Source organism: Manis pentadactyla, chromosome 5 (assembly GCF_030020395.1).
Source record: "Manis pentadactyla isolate mManPen7 chromosome 5, mManPen7.hap1, whole genome shotgun sequence".
Taxonomy (NCBI): Eukaryota; Metazoa; Chordata; class Mammalia; order Pholidota; family Manidae; genus Manis; species Manis pentadactyla.
Window position 1 is genome coordinate 145,625,624 of NC_080023.1, and position 22,127 is coordinate 145,647,750.

General features: G+C 40.3%; 1 protein-coding gene across 4 annotated transcripts in view; it reads left to right on the forward strand.

The window, feature by feature from the left end:
* FERMT1 (FERM domain containing kindlin 1) overlaps positions 1–22,127 on the forward strand; it is a 39,332-nt gene that overhangs the window by 14,074 nt on the left and 3,131 nt on the right. For all 4 annotated transcript variants that reach the window (XM_036885111.2, XM_036885112.2, XM_036885109.2 and 1 more), the window contains 8 exons: positions 7,389–7,496; positions 7,882–8,013; positions 9,622–9,671; positions 12,130–12,254; positions 13,012–13,118; positions 14,307–14,528; positions 15,124–15,248; positions 21,279–21,420. In XM_036885111.2, coding sequence (XP_036741006.2) covers positions 7,389–7,496; positions 7,882–8,013; positions 9,622–9,671; positions 12,130–12,254; positions 13,012–13,118; positions 14,307–14,528; positions 15,124–15,248; positions 21,279–21,420 — 1,011 coding nt within the window. The remainder of the gene's footprint in view (positions 1–7,388; positions 7,497–7,881; positions 8,014–9,621; positions 9,672–12,129; positions 12,255–13,011; positions 13,119–14,306; positions 14,529–15,123; positions 15,249–21,278; positions 21,421–22,127) is intronic.

Below are 22,127 nucleotides of genomic sequence, written 5' to 3' on the forward strand. Positions count from 1 at the left end.
GACTGCAAACTCCTTAAAGACAGGGACCACATCTTATATTTCCTTTGTCTTCCAGCCCCATGGGCTGCAAGGATATTGTGGAAGTCAGACTTGTCTAGTTCAGTCACTTCCCTCTTGGTGGGTCAGCCAGCCCTTGGGGTCAATATCCTTGCCAAGAAATTCCCCCTTAAATTCCTCACATTGGCAGTTGAGCTTAATGCCAAAAAAAGAAAGATTTCAACCCCTGAAAAAATTGTCAAGAGCTTGTTATTTCACAGCCAAACAAACCAGACATGATGAGCATAAATACCAAACATGGAGGGGCAATATTAAATATGTTCATTTACAAAATAGGAGAAATAAAAAGGAATCATACTCCCAGAAGGAGTGGAAATTGAATGCAAGGGTTTTTTAATACACTAGGACTATTGTCTTAGACTCTTGGGCCTCCAGTCTCTGCTTGCGTAATTGGTAAGAAGTTCTTTCCACATAGACCATGAACAAAACCTATTTGAATCTAACAGCCAAACAGCAGCTGTCAACCGAAAGGTGACAGGAAGACCCAGGCTAGCAGGACATGGCTTTGGGGCACAAGAACATGAGCCCCAACCACTTTAGAGTTGTGACAGTACTCCCTACCATATGTGTCTGCCATATGGTGTGCTATAAATAAAACCAAGTTTAAGACTCCTACTATGTGCTGAGTAGATAGTTTACAGAAACTTAAGATATAGATCATGTTTTCATAAAACCTACAATCACATCAAGAAGAACAAAGATTGCACTCATGAAACCACTGCAAACACACAGGGCACCCCACAGATAGGAGCTAAATTGTGGCTTTCATAGGAGAGATGTAGGCAGGCTGTAGGACTGAGGTGACAGTGCTGACTAAAATCTCAGATACATGAAAGTAGAATACAACATTTCAAAAATAATATACTTGTGAAATGAAAAATCCAGGATCCATAAAATTTGTACTTTCTAATAAAAAAAAAGAAAATTTTATGCATAGCAAAAATCTATAAACAATTGTTTAAAGAGGCTTTGCAACACCTACTACAAACAAAAGGCTAATTTTTGTATGTAAAGAGCTCCTACAAATCAATAATAAAAAGACCAACAACCCAGTAGACTAATGAGCAAAGAATGTGAACATACAGACCATAGGAAAGGAACTACAATGGCTCTTAGTCTTATACTGGCAAAGATCAAAAAGTTTCATACACTCTCTTAACAAGAGTGTGGGGAAACATATACTGCTTGTAGGTCAAAGTAAAAATTTACCTAGCCTCTATGAGAGGCAATTTGGCAATATCTATCAAAAATTACAAATCTACATAGCTCTGACCCAGTAAATCCACTCCTTGGTATTTATACCACAGTTTTATTCAGCTACATGAACTGATATGTCTGTGTACAAGAACAGTTATTACCACATTATTTATTTTAGGAAACCACCTAAATGTCCCTCAGTGGGGAACTGATTAAGTACCTACTGGGACTTCCACATAGTGTTGTTGCTAAAAAGAATGAACCAGCTTTCTTTTGATGTGGAACATATTCAAGGCATATTATTCAATGAAAAAGAGCAAGAGTGTAGAGAAACTTCTACTTGTGGGAACAAGGAAGGGAGAGAGACTGTATCATACACCTTTCATCCTTGTGGAATTCATTCAAAATGAATTCACTATTTATTCTTTTGTCCCATTTAAATATATTCAAAATGTATGAATTAAAAACTTATAACTCCAATAGTTCATAGGATTTTTTTTAATGTTCAGGAGGAACAGGGATGGAAGCAGTGGACGTGGCAGAAACCATGTCGTCCAGGCTGGGCTTTCTATTTTTAATAAACCAGGAGACAAAGGAAATGTATGGCCAGGGAGAGGGCAGGAGTGGCCAGTCTCCACCAAGGGAAAAAATTTGTCTCTTAAGTTGCTGAACCCACTGAAAAGAGTTCTCAGAAAAGTGCTATCAGACCCCTGTTAATGACTGACCTGGGAAAGACCTGGAACCTCGTGATGTTCGAGAGCTTCAGCTGGGAATGTAAACAGTCCAAGGAACAAAAGCCAGACAGCTCCTGGAGGCCACAGAGAAATCCAGTGCTCCTCCGCGCAGCCAGGGCTTATCCTGTCCTTGTGACGTCTTATACTAGATCCTGTTCTCCTGATCTATAAATGTAGATACTTTTGTTTAACCAACACTCTTTAAAAAATTGTTTTATTTGGTTTGGAGTGAGGGAGTTAAGTATGTTCAGGTGTGGAGGCTCTTTTAAAATTTCTAAACTCTTTACTGACTGCATTTAAGAGAAAAGCCCCATTGGGTGACTTACTCTCACTAAAACTCCTACAGCGTTAGGAATTGTAGACACTGACTGGCAGACAGACAGATGGATAGATCAATGTGACAGTTAATCTATCCAAACTTCACTGGCTAAACATACTATTTAGATTTTTGTCTTTAAACTGTCAAGTAAAGCAGGGGTCTTTCGGAAGGGGGGGTTGCTTGGTTTTTTCATGTGCATTGTGCCTGTGATGTTTTTAGCCATCATGACATCTTTTGTTGGCCGTATAATTTACATACCATAAAAGTCACCCATTGTAAGTGTTGCGATATAATGATTTTTAGGAAATATATGTAGTTGTGCGACCATCACTGCAATCCAGTTTTGAAACTCTCCCAAAAAAACCTTCCTCATACCCATTTATGGTCAATTCCTGCCCCCAAACCAGTCTCAGCCCATCGCTGTTCTACTTTCTGTCTCAAGCTCTGCCTTTTCTAGAAAGTCAAATAGATGGTATCATACAATATGTGTCTGGACTCTCACTCGGCATAATGTTTTGGAGGCTTACCTGTCTGCATGCACAGAGGTGTGTTCCTTTTACTGCTGCATCGTCTGCACTGTGTAAGGGGACCATGTTTTGCTCATCCATTCACCAGTTTAGGTACACTGATTTCCAGTTTGGAGCTGTTATGAATAATGCTTCTGTGAATATTCTCACGTGGCTTGTGTTTTGGTTTGTTTTTGGAGTATTCTGGCCTCATTCCTGAGGTGTACCATTACACCTGGCAGAGTTCACAAAAGAAAGACAGACTTTAAGATGCCTTTTTCTGGCTGCCTGCACACAGTTTGGGTGTTGCATTATCTCCTTATCCCAGCAGCTTCAGAAATGCTGAGGAGGAGCTGCTGACAGCACTGGGCCTCATTTCCCAATCTGATAACAACACTATGTGCTCATGTGGCTTTACTCTGGGTTTTTACATTCCCTATCACCCTTTTTCTTAATGCAAAAGAAAAGATAAGCTAATGCTAATTAACTTGAGATAAATCTGTTTAGGTACTTATCTTTCTATTCCTCCCCTGTTTTCTTCAACTTTTTTTTTGATTTGCATTTCCTTTCTTTTTCCTTTTTTAAGATGTATTTTTTTATTTGAATGTAGTCGATATACAATATTACATTGGTTTCAGATGTGACAATGTAGTGACTCAATAATTATATACATTACTAGATGCTTGCCACAGTAAGTGTGTGTGATCTCACTTATATGTGGAATCTAACAAAACAAAGCAAAACAAACAAGAAGCAGACCCATAAATTCTGACAACAGACTGTTGGTTACCATAGGGAGGAGGGTGCAGAGGGATGGGTGACAGGTGAAGGGAGGAAGTGAAATAAAGAGGTCATATAAACTTCAGATTATCAACATTTTTATTTCTTTAAAGGATATAATAAATTGTTTTTTAAAAACTGCTTAAAGAATAAACATAAGCATTATTGTTCAATGGATACGCTCTCAGTTTTGCAAGATGAAAAGAGCTCTGGAGATGGATGGGGGTAATGGTATCACAGTGTGAATGTCCTTAACGCCACTGCGCTGTGCACTTACACATGGCTGAGGTGGTAAATTTTATGTTATATGTATTTTACCACAATTAAAAATAATTTTAAAAAATGAAACATAAATATTCTATGTTTATGCTTTTTGAAGACCTTCCAAACTGTTTCCCATGGCTGCACCATTTTATATTCCCACCAGCCATGCACAACGGTTCCAATTTCTCCACCTTCTCACCAACACTGGTTGTCTGTCTTTTAAATTAGGGGCATCTTAGCAGTGGGTATAAAGTAGTATGCACTGTAGTTTTGTATGTTTAGATTCTTATCTGTGATTTATATTTTGGGGATGGTATAAGATTGTTATTTTATTTTGAATTTTTGTTCTCCAAATGGCTAGGGTTTGTTTTTTTTTTAACATTTTATAGCTTTGAATTCTTTCTTCTACTGATATAAACAGCCATTTTTATTTTATATTAAACATATATGTACATAGGTCTTTTTCTCGATATTGCTTTATTGACACTTTGTCTATAACTATGCCAATACTACACTATTTTAGTTTCTGCATTTTTATAGTATGTTTTAATATCTGGGAGAATAAGTGTCTCCCCAACATTGTTCTTTTTCAAAGTCTTCTCAGAGATACTTGAATATTGTCTCTTCTAGCTTAACTTGAGAATCAACTTATATAAAGTTCCATTAAAAGTCCCTATCAAGTGTTGGTGAGGATGTAGAAAAAAGGGAACCCTCCTACTTCGTTGGTGGGAATGTAAATTGGTGCAGCCACTATGGAAATCAGTATGGAAGTGCCTCAAAAAAAACTACAAATGGAAATAACTATATGATCCAGTAATTCCACATCTAGGAATTTACCCAAAGAAAACAAAATCTCTGATTCAAAAAGATGTATGCATTCCTATGTTTATTGCTGCATTATTTATAATAGCCAAGATACAGAAGCAACCAAAGTGTCCATCAGTAAAATAATGGATAAAGAAGAGGTGGTACATATATACAACAGAATATTCCTCAGCCATAAAAAAAAGAAATTCTACCATTCGTGACAATATGGATGGATCTAGGGAGTATTGTGCTAAGTGAAATAAGCCAGAGAAAGACAAATACCATATGATTTCACTTACATGTGGAATCTAAAAACAAAACAAAACCAGCAAAACAGCAATAGACTCATAGACACCACAGGGGGTGGGGTGTGGTGGGTTGGGGTGGATGGGTGAAAGAGGTGAGTGGGATAAAGAGGCACAAAAACTCAAGCACAGCATAATTAGTCACAGGGATGAAAATATAGCATGCAATGGCCATCCTGCCTAAAGCAATCTACAGATTCAATGCAATCCCTATCAAAATACCAACAGCATTCTTCATATGGAACCACAAAAGACACTGAATAACCAAAGCAATCCTGAGAAGGAAGAATAAAGCTGGGGGGATTATGCTCCCCAATTTCTAACTCTACTACAAAGCCACAGTAATCAAGACAGTTTGGTATTGGCATAAGAACAGACCCAAGAACAGAATAGAGAGACCAAATATAAACCCACACATATATGGTCAATTAATATACAATAAAGGAGCCATGGACATACAATGGGGAAATGACAGCCTCTTCAACAACTGGTGTTGGCAAAACTGGACAGCTACACATAAGAGAATGAAATTGGATTATTGTCTAACTCCATACACAAAAGTAAACTCAAAATGGATCAAAGACCTGAATGTAAGTCATGAAACCATAAAACTCTTGGAAGAAAACATAGGCAAAAATCTCTTGAATATAAACATGAGCAACTTTTTCCTAAATATATCCTCTCAGGCAAGGGAAACAAAAGCAAAAATGAACACATGGGACTACATCAAGCTAAGCTTCTATATGGCAAAGGACACCATCAGCAGAACAAAAAGGCATCCTACAGTATGGGAGAATATATTCATAAAAGACATATCCGACAAGGGGTTAATGTCCAAAATATATAAAGAACTCACATACCTCAACACAGAAAAAGCAAATAACCCGATTAAAAAATGGAAAGAGGATCTCAACAGACACTTCTCCAAAGAAGAAATTCAGATGGCCAACAGGCGTAAGAAAAGATGCTCCACATCTCTAATTATCGGGGAAGTGCAAATTAAAACCACAATGAGATATCACCTCACACCAGTTAGGATGGCCAACATCCAAAAGACAAGGAACAACAAATGCTGACCACGCTGCAGAGAAAGGGGAACCCTTCTACACTGTTGGTGGGAATGTAAATTAGTTCAACCATTGTGAAATGCAGTATGGAGATTCCTCAAAAAACTAAAAATAGAAATACCATTTGACATGGGAATTCCACTCCTAGGAATTTTCCCAAAGAATACAAGATCCCAGATTCAAAAAGACATATGCACCCCTATGTTTATCGCAGCACTATTTACAATAGCCAAAATATGGAAGCAACCTAAGTGTCCATCAGTAGGTAACTGGATAAAGAATATGTGGTACATATAACAACAGAGTATTATTCAGCCATAAGAAAAAAATAAATCCTACCATTTGCAACAACATGGATAGAGCTAGAGGGTATTATGCTCAGTGAAATAAGCCAGGCAGAGAAAGACAAGTTCCAAATGATTTCACTCATTTGTGGAGTATAACAACAAAGCAAAACTGAAAGAATAAAACAGCAGCAGACTCACAGACTCCAAGAAGGGACTAGTGGTTACCAAAGGGTAAGGAGTGGGAGGGTGGGTGGGGAGGAAGAGAGAAGCAGATTAAAGGGCATTATGATTAACACACATAATGTAGGGGGTCACAGGGAAGGCAGTATAGCACAGAGAAGATAAGTAGTGACTCTATAGCATCTTATTACGCTGATGGACAGTAACTGCAATGGAGTGTAGGGGAAACTTGATAATATGGATGAATGTAGTAGCCACAATGTTGCTCAAATAAAACCTCCATAATATCAATGATACTTTAATTAAAAAATGGAATAAAAAAGAAAGTACAGCATGCAGAATATAGTCAGTAATTCTGTAATATAGTTCTGTGTTGATAGTAACTACTATAGTTGGGATGAGCATTTAATAATGTAGCTAACTGTCAAATTACTGCTATGTATTTGAAACCAATACAATATAGTATATAAAAAAATTTTTTAATTAAAAATGTCCCGATCAGATTCTGATTAGAATTGTATTGAGTTTACACATCAACCTGGGGATTCCTTCCCCTTTATAATACTTAATCACCTAAACCGTTGTCACTACCTGCTTTTCCTACCAAGTGAAGTGAGATGAAAGAGGGGGAACAGAATGGAATCCAAGGTGAGTCAGTTTGGCCCCTGAAAGAAGCCCTGGAAGTACTTTGAGAAAGTTCTAAATTCAGAAGTAAAATGAGCTGGGGTTGTGGAAAGAAAGAGGTGTTTCTTTCAGTTACCTGAACTGAAGTTTATTGTATCTGATTAACAAAGAATGGCCTCAGTCCAGAATTTTTGTATTGTGGAATATGATCTGCCCCCTACACATACACACACGTGCACACATACCTGTTTCTTCCTCTAGTATGATGCCGTCCGAATAAACCAACTCTATGAACAAGCCAGGTGGGCCATCCTCTTAGAAGAAATTGACTGCACAGAGGAAGAAATGTTGATCTTTGCAGCATTACAGGTATGGGAACTTCGTACCTTATTTCTGGAAGGAGACAAGGCAGATTTGTTCTACTTAAAGTTTCCTTTTCTTCAGATTTTTTTGTGGTTGAAGAGCTGAAAATGAGGGAGCAAACTGAAATGCAAAATACTCCTTATAACCCACTCTAATTACAGTTAGTCTTACAATTCTTATCTCTTCCCCACTACAAGCTCAACCAATGAGGGAGAACAGAATGTGACCATAACTAAACATAAATCTCAACATAACTCAGGTTAAAATGTCATTATCCCTACGCAGGAGGGCGATGTTCAGTATTACAGGGCAATTGTCTTCAAAGAGGAAGGAAGGGCTAATGGATTCCTTTGTGTTTATAACATTTCTAAAACTTCTGTCTTCATTGTAGTATCACATTAGCAAACTGTCGCTGTCAGCTGACATACAGGATTTTGCAAAGGAGTCTGAGGTTGACGAAGTGGAAGCAGCGCTTTCTAATCTGGAAGTGACCCTAGAAGGTGGAAAAGCCGACAACACTTTGGTATGAATGCTCCTGATAACTCAGAATTGTAGCTTTGCTCTGATCGAATGATAAACGCAAATGAACCTTTTTTTATTAGAAATAAGAGACTATTTCATCTGATTTTGAAAAAAGAAAACATGCTTGTCATCTGACAAGCTTCAACCCAGCAAGGACTGACTAGCTTTTCCCAGGGCAGCTCTGTAAGGGACTAGAAGAGATTTTCATTACTACCAAAGACAGTGCATTTCCTCGGAGGGACAAGTTGGTGTGGTGTGAGGGAAAGGCTGCCGAGGGCCCCTTTTCACTAGCCTGGACCACGGAATCATTCACTACCTTAGGTCTAGAAAGAACCACCCTGTCTACTGCATGCAAAGCTGGGGGAAAGGAGAAGGTACTTTACAGACACAAAGCCTTCGTGTCGATTTACCTACTCACACATTTCAACTGGGCAAGGTTGACCGAAGTGAGGGTCTTTTCCTGGGACATGGTAAGAAGTTCCTAAATGCTTTTGACTTTAGGAAATAAGTAAACAAAACCCTCCAGCGAAACATAAAAAAATTAAATTGCTTGGTCCTCTCTTGCTCCTTATCCAGTGTGCCTGAGTGTCTGCTTTATGATTGGAGTGCTTCTCCTGTTTGATTTGTTCATTGGGTGCCACCCTTTTGTTTAACTTCTTCAATTGTGGGTGTAATTATTAGCTTAATTCACACTGAATCAGGGAGGTGGATGCATTGTAATTGAATATAAATAACAAGAGATAAAAATGAGTCACTATATTCTTATGTATTTGCTGTGTTTTCTTTTATGATTCAAGTCCTTAAAAGGGAAAATTGATAACAAGTAAAAAACAAATACTTAATAATACAGACTAGACTAAGTGCCAAGATTCTGTAGCAATTCAAAGCCCTGTCTTTCATAGGAGACACATTCATAGGAGACACAGGCGCCATGAAACTGGAGTTCTCCTTTGTCTCCTTCCTCCACCGACTAGATACACTGGGAAAATGACCCTTGGAATAAATGAAGAGTTCTCTCTTCCCTCCCTATTTTTATGTGATGCTAAACAATAAGCTTTTTAGTTAGGCACCAGCCTATACTCAGAATGAACTTTGAACCCGGTTCCCTTTGAAAGGTTAATCAGTGAACTAGATGAAGCTAGAGTTACTCACTCTGATGTGAACATTGGGAAGTTGTTTGTATATGAAAGGAGTAGTTTCTAACTCAAATTTTTAACTTGAATGGTAGTGCTTGGCCAATTTTTTTAAATCTCTTTTTTCGTTTATGTGATATGATTCAAACAGTCAAGTGGGGGGATAAAAAAGTACAGCCTAACAAATTAGTACTAAGTGGTCAAGTGCCCACCCAAATCAAGAACTAGAACTTTACCAGCCACCCCAGAAGCCCCAGTATGTGCCCCCTCACACTCCTAAACCTCCCCCATCCATACCCCCCACCCCAGGTGACTACAGGAAATGTGGTGAGTGTGACTGTTTTTATTTTATCTTATTTTAATTAATTCAAATTTAAATAGCTACATGTGGCAAGTGGCTAAGTATGAACAGTACAGGTACAGGCTATCAGCACCACCTAATTATTGCTTATGAAATGGTATCTTTTTTTCCTTAGGAGGACATTACTGATATCCCTAAACTTGCAGATAATCTCAAATTATTTAGGTAAGTCACCCTTAAAGGGATTACTGGTAACAAAGCCTTGCGGGTAAAGAGTTCAGGAGCATAAATCGAGCATATCCATTAGACACATTCGTGGATCAAAGGTAAGAGCACAAGCTTCAGCAGCAGACGGACCGGGGGTCACGTCCTAGCTCCACAGCGCATACAAGCTAAATTACCTTGGGTGTTATCCTCACGTCTCTAAGCCTCAGTTTCCTGATCTAAAAAATGGAGATATACCTCCTCTTGGGTTTGTTGGGAGGTTTAAATAAAATAATGCCTATGTAGCATTGAGCATGGTGCCTGGCTCAGAGTGCACAGTGAATACATGATGGTGTAAACAGGGCCGGGTCAGCGGTAGGCACATGGGCCACACTGGAGTTTCAGGACTGTGCGTCCAACTGCAAGGCTCAGGACTCTGCACCATTGGAAGGTTCTTTGATGGATTAAAAATCAGTTGTCTCAAGAACTTTGATCCAGAGCTTACACAGGCAGTCACTTTAGTTTATCTGCCTTTGCCTGTTAAAGTACTTCTGATAAACTCCCCAGTGACTGCAGACCAATCTGAAACAGCTAAAATGTCAGAGAAATATTTTATTTCACAGAAAGAAAGGACTGCAATACCTGTGATGGTGCCAGGGTGTGGCAGGATGCAAAGAGCAAGGGCCTTTGAAGTTCAGTTAGCTACTTAGGTCACTTTATGGTTTGTTGACTTTCTCAACACACCAATACTTCACTGGGTCACTTGGCTTGAAAAGAAACACGGTTGCTTTGCATTACACAAGACTGGGGGAAAGTCCTGGAAAGAATGAGCAATGAATCGGGTATAAATGAGATACAAGCCTCCAAGGGTAACAATATTTGTCACTGGGTTTCTCGGGTTTTGGAGGATTTTTTAATGTGATCATAGGATATGGTCTTAAACAATAGGGTCATTAACCTAACTTTTGTGGCAAAAATAGTTGCAACCACACATATTGTTATAGTCGGAGCCACGGAAAAAAATTTAATTTGAATCCACAAATACATCTTCCTAAATTATTAGTAATTGTTCTGTGAAAAAAGTAGGTTGCTGTATTCTCTGTACAGAGCAAAGCCAGCTCTTCACCAACTGAATGACAATCCCCTTCCTGTAGATGTTTTACACAAAGGACATTAAACCTTACCTCCACTTGAGTGTGTTATCTCAGACTCACCAAATTGTCCTCATAGTTAGCCAGTGGTCATTTTTTCTACCAAAGGTCTCAAGATGTTGAATTTAATAAATATTGTAGTTCATGGAAGAAAGAGATGAAGGAGGATGAGAAGGAGGGAGGAAGCAAAGAATAAAGGAGACAGGAAGGGAGAAAGGAGATTGGAAGATGGAGCTCTGTTCCTAGTGAGTATGTATGTGACCCTTAAAGGCCTCTTATAAATAGTTGCAGCCACACATATCGTCATTAGTAGAAGAGCAATGAACTAGCCCTTTGATTTCTAATGTCTTTTTTTTTCTTAAAAGCTTTTTTTTTCCTTAACTAAATCGAGTGAACCCAGTATATAAATAGTGGACTTCAATTTCAAGCAACTGATTAATACACCTGGTGGTATCTGATTGAATGCAAACTCCAATCTCACTATAAATACATATGAGTGCTGGATAAAATAAAATTAAAAAACCGTAAATACAAAATTGATCTTGAAGTGAGATTGGGAATCCCAGCTTGCAGGATATAAAGAGAGAACCTAGTTCTACAAATGAAGCCTCAACTGCTCAGAAGGATTTGAGCTGTGGACATAGATTCTTGCAGTTTGAGGCTAGGATTTTTATCCCTGTGCTGGGATAGGAGATAAAGCTTTAAGGCCTGTTGTGATGCAGTGAGCCAGGACTGAAGGCCCTGCCTAAAGGTGCAAACTTGGAAGGGCTGCGTTCTCTATTTAACAGAGAGCAGAAAAACTGCCTATCATCCGGTAACTTGAAAATTGTGCTGTCCAAATGGACAGCCGTTTCAGATCCAAGAAGGATACTGATATTTCAGATGCCACCAGAATCATGCTTGTTTTTCACATATGTAATAATCGTAAGACTTTACTGAGCACTTCGTTGTGCCAAGTACCATGATAAGCACTCTACAGGTATAACCTCTTTCCAGCCCCACAAAAGCCCTGTGAGTCGGAGGTGATGCTCTTCCCATATACGTGGCCCAGGCAGATGAACTGTCTCTTCCCAGGTCACACATTTAGGCAGTAACAGAGCCAAGCTGTGGAGAGCCGGTCTAACTCCTGAGATTGTATAAACTACCTCTCACATCAAAACACCATTTTTTCATTTTAAGCTATGAGGTAGCAATTTGAAAATTATTTTTTAAACTACAAAGTATGTTGCTTGAAAGGATCTCTAGAAAATCTTGATCTTCTTGAAATGTGTGATGTGCCCTACATTTCTGGGCAGTTATTTAAATGCTTACTACACTTTAATTTGCAGGCCCAAGAAGCTAATATTAAAAGCTTTCAAGCAATATTGGTTTGTCTTTAAAGACACATCTATAACCTACTTCAAAAATAAGGAACTTGAACAAGGAGAACCAGTGGAAAAACTAAACCTTAGAGGTAAGAGGCTCCTACCTCTTGATATATTTTGTCATGACCCAGCAAGCCAAAGAAAGCCAAGACTCTTCCCCAATGAAGCAAGGTTTACTTCCAAAAGAACCTCTGTCTGTCACTGGTTTCAAAAGGGCAGCTTCCTGCAACTCCTCTTCACCATGGATGCGTGGACTGGAATGCACCCCAGTACATGTGGTTATTGCATTGCTCTGTCTTTTCTCTCCCAGTGTATCTAAGTCTGTGAAGTGGTAGTAATTGCCTTCATAAATATATGAGGTATTGTAGGATCCTGAATTCCCGAACAGTTGTGTTTAATTTGGTATCACTTTAGTGCCTATTCTCACTTCTGAAAGTGGCCATAAGTGTACTGGTAACTCCATGAACTGAGATATTTAGTGAACCAATGCATGCAGTTCCTTTTTCATTGTGAGAATCAGAGAACTCCCTCTGCTTTGATTTATTTAAAAGTTCATATTCCTAATAATTTCTAAGAGTTAGGATAGCCAAATCATCCTGAAGAATGAATTCAATGAATGTATATTTAAGAAAACCATAACAGAAAATATTGTCTTTATCCATGTTAGTTGTTCATAAGCCTTATTTAGTTATCCTTTAGTTAATGTTATCAGCTTGCTCCAGTTTTTTAAAAAAGAATCAAATCTGAGGGGCGTTATGTTCAAAGTCTTTTATTTTAGATGCACATCTGATATTTATGTAACAAATTTCTCAGAACTCAGTTTTGTCCCTGCCTTTTATTATTTAGGCTGTGAAGTTGTGCCCGATGTAAATGTGGCAGGAAGAAAATTTGGAATCAAGTTACTAATCCCTGTTGCTGATGGTATGAATGAAGTATATCTGAGATGTGATCATGTAAGTAAAATCACAAGAATGTTATATCACTTCCCCTTTATTAAGCCTAAGGACAGACCATCCAAGGTGTTTTCTCAAACCAGAAAACTCATCAGTCAGCTATTGCTTTGTAACAAACAACCATGGAATCACAATGACATATATTAATATATTTTTGTTTCTGAAACATGCACAGGTGGCTGGGGGTGAGATGATCCAGGCTGGTGTTAGCTGGGCAGATGTGCCTTGAGCCACAGGTCTGGCTAGGCTGGGCTCCTCGCTGCAGGTTAAGCTCGTTGTGTTTATTCTGGCTGCCTGGGGAGGCTCTCCTCATAGTGGTGGTAGAAGTACAGGAAGGGAACTGGAAATGTGAGGCCTCCAAAGCTTAGGCTTGTGGTTGGCACACTGTCATTTCTGTCCACACTCCATTGTCTAAAGCAAGTCTTATGGCTGGGCCCAAAGTCAAGAGGTGGGAAATTACATTCTGGCTCGGGTGCGAGGGGCTATAAATTACATGGCAGAAGGCGTGGATACCAGGCGGGTTAAAGCTCAGTTGACCACACCTACCTTCATTTTGGAGAATTCCACTCCTCAGCTGCATCCCCTCAGCTTCTGGGACCATTCCTCTTCACTTCCTGTGGTCAAAAAATGAGGACAGACATTCAAGAACAATAGAAGCCACCACTAACTGGTTCAGATCCCATCAGTGGACCTGATTCCAACCATGAAATTAGAATCTTTGCTAAGGATAGGCCAGGGTAGAAATAATATGGGAAGCCAGTTAATGATTCGTTTTCTTTATTTTTTTCTGTCAGAGAGGTCATATGTCACATAAAAATGGAAATATGTGTATCAAGGAAGGCTGTTGGATAGTGTAGGTTTTCACCCGTCTGTGCTCCCTGACAATCCTTTCTGTCCTCGGCTCATCCTTAAATGCAAAGGTCCTTGCACAGAACTTATCAAAGCTGACATTTCTATTCTCTAGCCTGTTTGCATCTGGAAACTCAACACAGGACTCAAAAGCTTCTCATGTGTTAAATTAATGATTGACATCCACTCAGAATGTGTGCCACTTCACATCTGTTTCTAGCTTGGAAAGTGGCAGCTGGAGAGAGGTTTTATGGAGATGAACACCCAAGTCCTGCTCTGTTACCACAAGGGTGGCTGTGCTCGTGAACTCATTTCTCAGCCCTCTGATGTTTGCTGCAGGAGAACCAATACGCCCGATGGATGGCAGCCTGCGTTTTGGCTTCGAAGGGCAGAACCATGGCAGACAGCTCCTACCAGCCAGAAGTCCTCAACATCCTGTCATTTCTGAGGATGAAAAACCGGAACTCAACATCTCAGGTGGCTTCCAGTCTCGAAAACATGGACATGACCCCAGAATGTTTTGTGTCACCTCGGTGTGCAAAAAAACACAAATCTAAACAGGTACGGCTAATCTTGTCGGGATGATTGCTTGCAGTGGATCGTGTATTTTCTGAAATAAAATGAGGAAGCAAAATGATTGAGACCACCATCATGAAAAATCAGCTGGTGGGAGTATTTGACTATGGACTGGGTATTAGATACTAAGAAATGACTGGTAGTTTTGTTAGGAGTGACTACACTGCTAACTGAACATGGCCATCCCATGATTTGGTTTAAAAGTAAAATGATTTAGTCCCCACAAATTAAAATTTTAAACTATACTTCCATACAAGTGGGTTAAAAATTATGCAGATGAGCAGATTCACATACCACCACTGTCCTCAGACACGTGGACCCCAGAAAGAAGGACCCAGGACTCTCTTCCTGCATGAGCCTGAGGAACTTTATGTGTTGACCATGTTTCTCCTGTCTCCCCAGTGATTATGTGTCTTATAGAAATAGTGAGAGAGAATGAATGGCTGAGAATAAATTGTCTTTGTAGAACTGCAATTGAGTCTTGCATTTATTTTTCTCACTGGGGAGCTGAGCTAATGGGATGATGATAGAACCATCCATATATGCTAAAGGGAGTTTGATGTGTCCTACTTCTGCTTAGCTGGCAGCCCGAATTCTGGAAGCCCATCAGAATGTGGCCCACATGCCTCTGGTTGAAGCCAAGCTGCGGTTCATCCAGGCATGGCAGTCTCTACCTGAATTCGGCCTCACCTACTACCTTGTCAGGTAATTACCATGTCTGCTTGCCTCTGTCTGTCACCTTCCTTTGAATTTTAAGTACCTTTCTTGGAGCCCAGTTTATTCACACTTAGTCTAGAATGTAGAACTCTTTTTATTTTAGAATACTGTATTTTCACAAATGGCCCAAACACTTTTGGCTGCTCATAAAAACCTTCCATATCTCTGTCCAAAATGTCAGCACCCTGGAAACCTAGCAAAGTGTGAGAAAGGGAATTTTAAAAGATTTGGTTCTTTTAGGATGATACTTGCAAAACTAAAGGGCGAGATCACATTGCTTTTATGAAATCTGTGACCTCCTTTTGTGTCCAGTTTCTCCCTGTTGTGTATCTCATACCATGTCTCATGGTGTGGCTTTGCAGAATTTTTAGGTTTTTCTAGAGAGGTCCTAACAAATCTTGTGCCTTCCAGCCTTATCAGCTAGTGAGCCTGGTCTCTCTAGATTTCTGGGCCCAAAGGACCCTTAGTTGGCCCATCTACTACCCCTTTCTGTTTTTTACAGGTGAGAATTTAGGGATAGCTTCAGGTATCTTACTCAAGTTCACCCCCTGGTCAGGGGCACACTTTGGCATAGAATCCACATTTTCCCCAAGCATGAAGGATGGCTCTTGCCCCCACTGCATGAAATGACAGGTTCCCCAAAAGGTGTCCACAGGCAGGCTTGAGTGAGATTACACTTTTTAGTTCAGTAAGAAAGACTGATGTTTAAGGAAAATCTATGCTTAATTCTGCAGTAAAACAAGTACCCTCTCTCACTTTTTCATTTTATAACCTGGGGATTAGAAGATTGGTTTGTATTTAAAAGAGCTGATTTATGGGAAAGTACAGTTTTCATCTGGTTTCTTGGCTCTTTCCAGAGACCTAGCTTCTCCTGCCCCTTCCAGCAGGAGAGTCTATTCTGACTTCTCTGTTCCCTGAAACACCTCATGGAATATCTGTCCTAATGCTTGTCCCAAACAAGCAACTCCTTCTGCTATATTCCCCCCGGCAAAAGGAGGGGGCAGAGTTTTACTGGACACCCACATGTGTGCATGTACACACACACACACACACTCCCGTCAAGTCAGCCCCATGAGGTGGAAATAACAGTGACACTTGAGCCAAGCAGGCCCAGCTTCCAGTCCCACCCCTGCCATCTACTGGCTTTGTGACCTTGGCATTTCCATTAGCCTCACAAGCCTCAGCCTCTGCATTTATTCAGAGGGCATCCTGAACTGGCCTTGTGGAGAGAATCCAGTGACACAGTGCAAGGACAGTGCCTGGTAGGTTGTGAAGTGCGGCCCTGACAAGTGTCTGATGACAAACACTCCTTTAACACACTTCCCCTTTTGCCAGCTGCTCCCTTTCACCACCCTCCACCCGTAGATCCATCTCCAGTGTCTGTTTATGGAGGGGAGGTTTTAGGGCAGCTACCCCAGATTTGGTGAATATCTGCCTTTTCCAAAGCCAGTCAGAAACAAAGGCTGGAGCTGCCCACCATGGGGCGGCAGGCAAAATCAGGGTCTGCCCACACCCAAAAAACCTGGGGCTCTCCAACTCCCTGGGTGCTGGAGAACAGCCGATGGAATCCATGTGCCAGAGAGAAGCAGGTGGAGCAAGCAGTAGGCTCACATGTGATATTAGCATTAAGGTGGTGGAATGAAGAATAAAAGGTCTGGAAATGGTTCCAGAAAGGTGATAGGAAGGACCTAAGAATGATTTGTAAAGTGGTTTATTCAACTAGGAAGTTTTTCTCAAATCATACTTTTTTCCCTGCAACACCCATTTGCACATTGCACCCCATCCCCATGTCAACCTACAGTTGCTGTCCCCTCCCCCTGCTGCCCGTCACAGCAGAACTCCTTGAACATGCCCTACATGCCCTCTGCCTCCAGTTCCTTTCTCCCATTCTCTCTGGAACACACTCCAGTCAGGTTTTCTCCCCTGCTCACCCCCGTCCCCCCGCCACTGCCCCAAAGCTGCTTTCATCAAGTCCCCCACTGGCTGTACAACCTTCACAGGGCTGAACCCAGAGGTGCATTCCCAGTCCTGTGTCCGCTGCCAAAGCGCCTCCCTCCCTCCTTAGACCACATTCGCTTCGCTTGCCCCCAGCACAGCAGACATCCCTGGTTTTCGTCCTGCCTCATGAGCCCATTCTTTCGGTCTCTTTTGCAGGTTCTTTCTCATCTTCCCAACCACTTATACTCCTGGAGCACATGGGAGTATCTTATGTCACTCCAGTTTTATGGAGTGCTGTGACGCTCAGCCATTCTGTTGACTTCATTTCTGTGCCAGAGACTCAGAACTGTGTATGTATGTTAAGCCCAGAACTCTCGTGAACAGCAGATTCATACATCCAGCTACCCTTGGCTGTCTATGGGCAGCTCACCTTAACAGCCAAAAACTCCTGCTCTTCCCCCTACACCTGCTCCCCTGCTTTCTGTCATATCTCAGTAAATGGCAACTTCTCTCTCTAGACATTCAGACTGATTCCTTGGAGTCATTCTTGACTCTGCTCTGTGATATACCTGACATCCTATCCATCAGCAGGTATAAGCTTTAAGGTGCACAGAGTCTGACACTTTTTACCTCCTCCACCCCCACCATGGCCCAGGCTTCTGTCATCTCTCACCTGGATCCTACCTGGTTCACCTGCTTCTTCACTGGTTCCCCTAAGATTCAACTTAGCAGCCAGAGTGATTCTTTTTTTTTTCCAAATACACAGCAAAATTAGAATTTTGTTTTCAGGTAAAAAGACAAAGTTTTCTTAAAGTGTTAATCTGCTCTTTTTTTTAATTTTTTATTAAGGTATTATTGATATACACTCTTATGAAGGTTTCACATGAAAAACAATGTGGTTACTACATTTACCCATATTACCAAGTCCCCACCATACTGCACTGCAGTCACTGTCCATCAGTATAGTAAGATGCCACAGATCCACTATGTGCCTTCTCTGTGCTACACTGTTCTCTCCGTGATCTGCCACACCATGTGTACCAAACATAATACCCCTCAGTTCCCTTCTCTCCCTCCCCACCCACCCTCCCACACCCCTCCCCTTTGGTAACCACTAGTTCCTTCTTGGAGTCTCTGAGTCTGATGCTGTTTTGTTCCTTCAGTTTTCCTTCGTTGTTATACTCCGCAAATGAGGGAAATCATTAGGCACTTGTCTTTCTCCACCTGGCTTATTTCACTGAGCATAATGTCCTCCAGCTCCATCCATGTTGTTGCAAATGGTAGGATTTGTTCCTTTCTTATGGCTGAATAGTATTCCACTCTGTATAAGTACCACTTCTTTATCCATTCATCTACTGATGGACACTTAGGTTGCTTCCATATCTTGGCTATTGTAAAAAGTGCTGCGATAAACATAGGGGTGCGTATGTCTTTTTGAATCTGAGAAGTTGTATTCTTTGGGTAAATTCCAAGGAGTGGGATTCCCACGTCAAATGGTATTTCTAATCTTAGTTTTTTGAGGAACCTCCATATTGCTTTCCACAATGGTTGAACTAGCTTACACTCCCACCAGCAGGGTAGGAGGGTTCCCCTTTCTCCACATCCTCACCAGCATTTATTGTTCTTAGTCTTTTCAATGCTGGCCATCCTTACTGGTGTGAGGTGATATCTCATTGTGGTTTTAATTTGCATTTCCCTGATGATTAGTGATGTGGAGCATCTTTTCATGTGCCTGTTGGCCATCTGAATTTCTTCTTTGGAGAACTGTCTCTTCATATTCTCTGCCCATTTGTTAATCAGGTTATTTGCTTTTTGGGTGTTGAGGCATGTAAGTTCTTTATATATTTTGGATGTTAACCCCTTGTCGGATATGTCATTGACAAATATATTCTCCCATACTGTAGGATGCCTTTTTGTTCTGTTGATGGTCCTTTGCCATACAGAAACTTTTTAGTTTGACGTAGTCCCATGAGTTCATTTTTACTTTTGTTTCCCTTGCTCGAGGAGATGTGTTCAGGAAGAAGTTGCTGGTGCTTATATTCAGGAGATTTTTGCATATGTTGTCTTCTAAGAGTTCTACGGTTTCATGACTTTCATTCAGGTCTCTGATCCATTTCAAGTTTACTTTTGTGTATGGGTTTAAACAATAATCCAGTTTCATTCTCTTGCATGTAGCTGTCCAGTTTTGTCAACACCAGCTGTTGAGGAGGCTGTCATTTCCCCATTGTATGTCCATGGCTCCTTTATCATATATTAATTGACCATATATGGTTGGGTTTATATCAGGGCTCTCTAGTCTGTTCCATTGGTCTATGGGTCTGTTCTTGTGCCAGTACCAAATTGTCTTGATTACTGTGACTTTGTAGTAGAGCTTGAAGTTGGGGAGCATAATTCCCCCATCTTTATTCTTCCTCCTCAGGATTGCTTTGGCTATTTGGGGTCTTTTGTGCTTCCATATGAATTTTAGAACAATTTTCTCTAGTTCGTTGAAGAATGCTGTTGGTATTTTGATAGGAATTGCATTGAATCTATGGATTGCTTTAGGCAGGATGGCCATTTTGGCAATATTACTTCTTCCTATCCATGAGCATGGGATGTGTTTCCATTTATTGGTATCTTCTTTAATTTCTCCCATGAGTGTCTTGTAGTTTTCAGAGTATAGGTCTTTCACTTCCTTGTTTAGGTTTATTCCTAGGTATTTTATTCTTTTTGATGCAATTGTGAATGGAATTGTTTTCCTGATTTCTCTTTCTGCTAGTTCATCATTAGTGTCTAGGAAAGCAACAGGTTTCTATGTATTAATTTTGTATCCTGCAACTTTGCTGAATTCAGATATTAGTTGTAGTAGTTTTGGAGTGGAGTCTTTAGGGTTTTTTTATGTACAATATCATGTCATCTGCAGATAGTGACAGTTTGACTTCTTCCTTGCCAATCTGGATGCCTTTTATTTCTTTGTGTTGTCTGATTGCCGTGGCTAAGACCTCCAGTACCATGTTGAATAGAAGTGGGGAGAGTGGGCATCCTTGTCTTGTTCCCGATCTTAAAGGAAAAGCTTTCAGCTTCTCGCTGTTAAGTATAATATTGGCTGTGGGTTTGTCATATAAGGCCTTTATTATGTTGAGGTACTTGCCCTCTATACCCATTTTGTTGAGAGTTTTTATCATGAATGGATGTTGAATTTTGTCAAATGCTTTTTCAGCATCTAGGAGATGATCATGTGGTTTTTGTCCTTTTTGTTGATGTGGTGGCAGACTGATTCTTTTAAAATCTAAATCAAACCCCACCTGGCCTCTGGTCAGAATCATCTGAAGGTTCTCTGTTTCAGAGTAAAAGCCACATCCTTACAGTGATCCTATAACACCTTAGTTCTTGGAGTTCACATTCCTCTCCCCTACTTCAGTGTGCCCAACCACAATGGTCTCCTGGCAGGCCCTTGAGCATGCAAATATATATATATATATATATATGCTCAAGTCTTTGCGCTGGCTGTGCCCCCTGCCTGCAGTACTCTTTATCTTAGATGTCCACACAGCTCACTCCCTCACAGACATCAGCTCTTCCACCAAATACCCCTTCTCACTAAGCTCTTCCCTGGCTCCCTATACAAAATTATAACCATCTGCAGTATTTTCTGTCCCCATTCTGTGCTTTGCTTGCCTTCATGACTTTATCTGCATGTCCATTTCACTTATTCTTGACCCCTTTCTACACACTAGAATATAAACTCTGCGAATTCAGGAATTTTCTCTCTTTAGGTCACTACTGTATTTCCAGCCACTAGAAGAGTACCTAACATAAACAGTTGTTGCTGATTTTTAATTAATTGACTTGACCCCTTCTTACTTTGCTTTTCTCTGATGTCAATTTCACTTAAAGAATTTCTGCATGAAAACCTTAATTCTCTCCATTCATCATATTCCTTACATCACAATAAAAGTGCCTTTCTCTAGAAAGATCATCCTTCATTGTCCATTCTTTGGAAATGGTTTAGAAATGCTGGTATCATCCTTAAGAAGCTGTATGTGAATGAACATACTATAGGAAGCAACTGCCTCTTTTAACTAATTTATTTTTTTTCAGATTTAAAGGAATCAAGAAAGATGACATCTTGGGAATTTCATATAATAGGTTGATTAGAATTGATGCAGCCATCGGGGTTCCAATTACAACATGGAGATTCACCAATATGAAACAGTGGAATGTAAACTGGGAAATCCGGCAGGTAAAGTGAAAGTTTTTGGTATATTCAGTGTTTAGCCCATAGATAAAAGTTTTCTCAGAATTGCAAATTATTCTGATTTTAAAAAGGTGTTCTTATATTTAGAACTCAGAAACCACAAGCATGTGGTAATTGCTAAAATAATCACATGCAATTCTGGGCAGTTTTCTAACACATACAGGCCAAATGCTTTTGAATTAATAACACAAGATGGCTTAGTCTCCATACAGACTTCCCATACAGACTGTAAAATTGCTGAGCAGTTTGATTAATTTCCTTGAATGCAGAATAGGATTATCTAAGACTTCGGCTGATGATACTTAAAAGAAACTACCTGAGATGTAACTGTCATTCAAAAACAAATCCAAAAGAGGGTTCATCTGACTGGCTGCCAAGAGGATTCATCAGTTAGGGACTCAGAGGCTCAAATGCCCACCTGAAGAGCATTGCAGTCCCACAGGGAAAAACAGTCAGTGAAGCAAGTGACCTGCACAGGGATGACGGAGAAAAGCTTAGCCTCTTGAGTTTAGGAGCCCTCAAAGAATCAGCCTCTCATCCTCACCACTGTGGGAGTAAAGTTCAGGCCAAGGCTATGCCATGGGAAGTTCTAGATGCAGTTAGAGGCACCTTAATGTCCTACGGTTTAAAGCATTCTGATGTTGCTGATAAAGACTCTCCCCTCATTTCCTCCTTTTCCCAGTAGAAAGCCA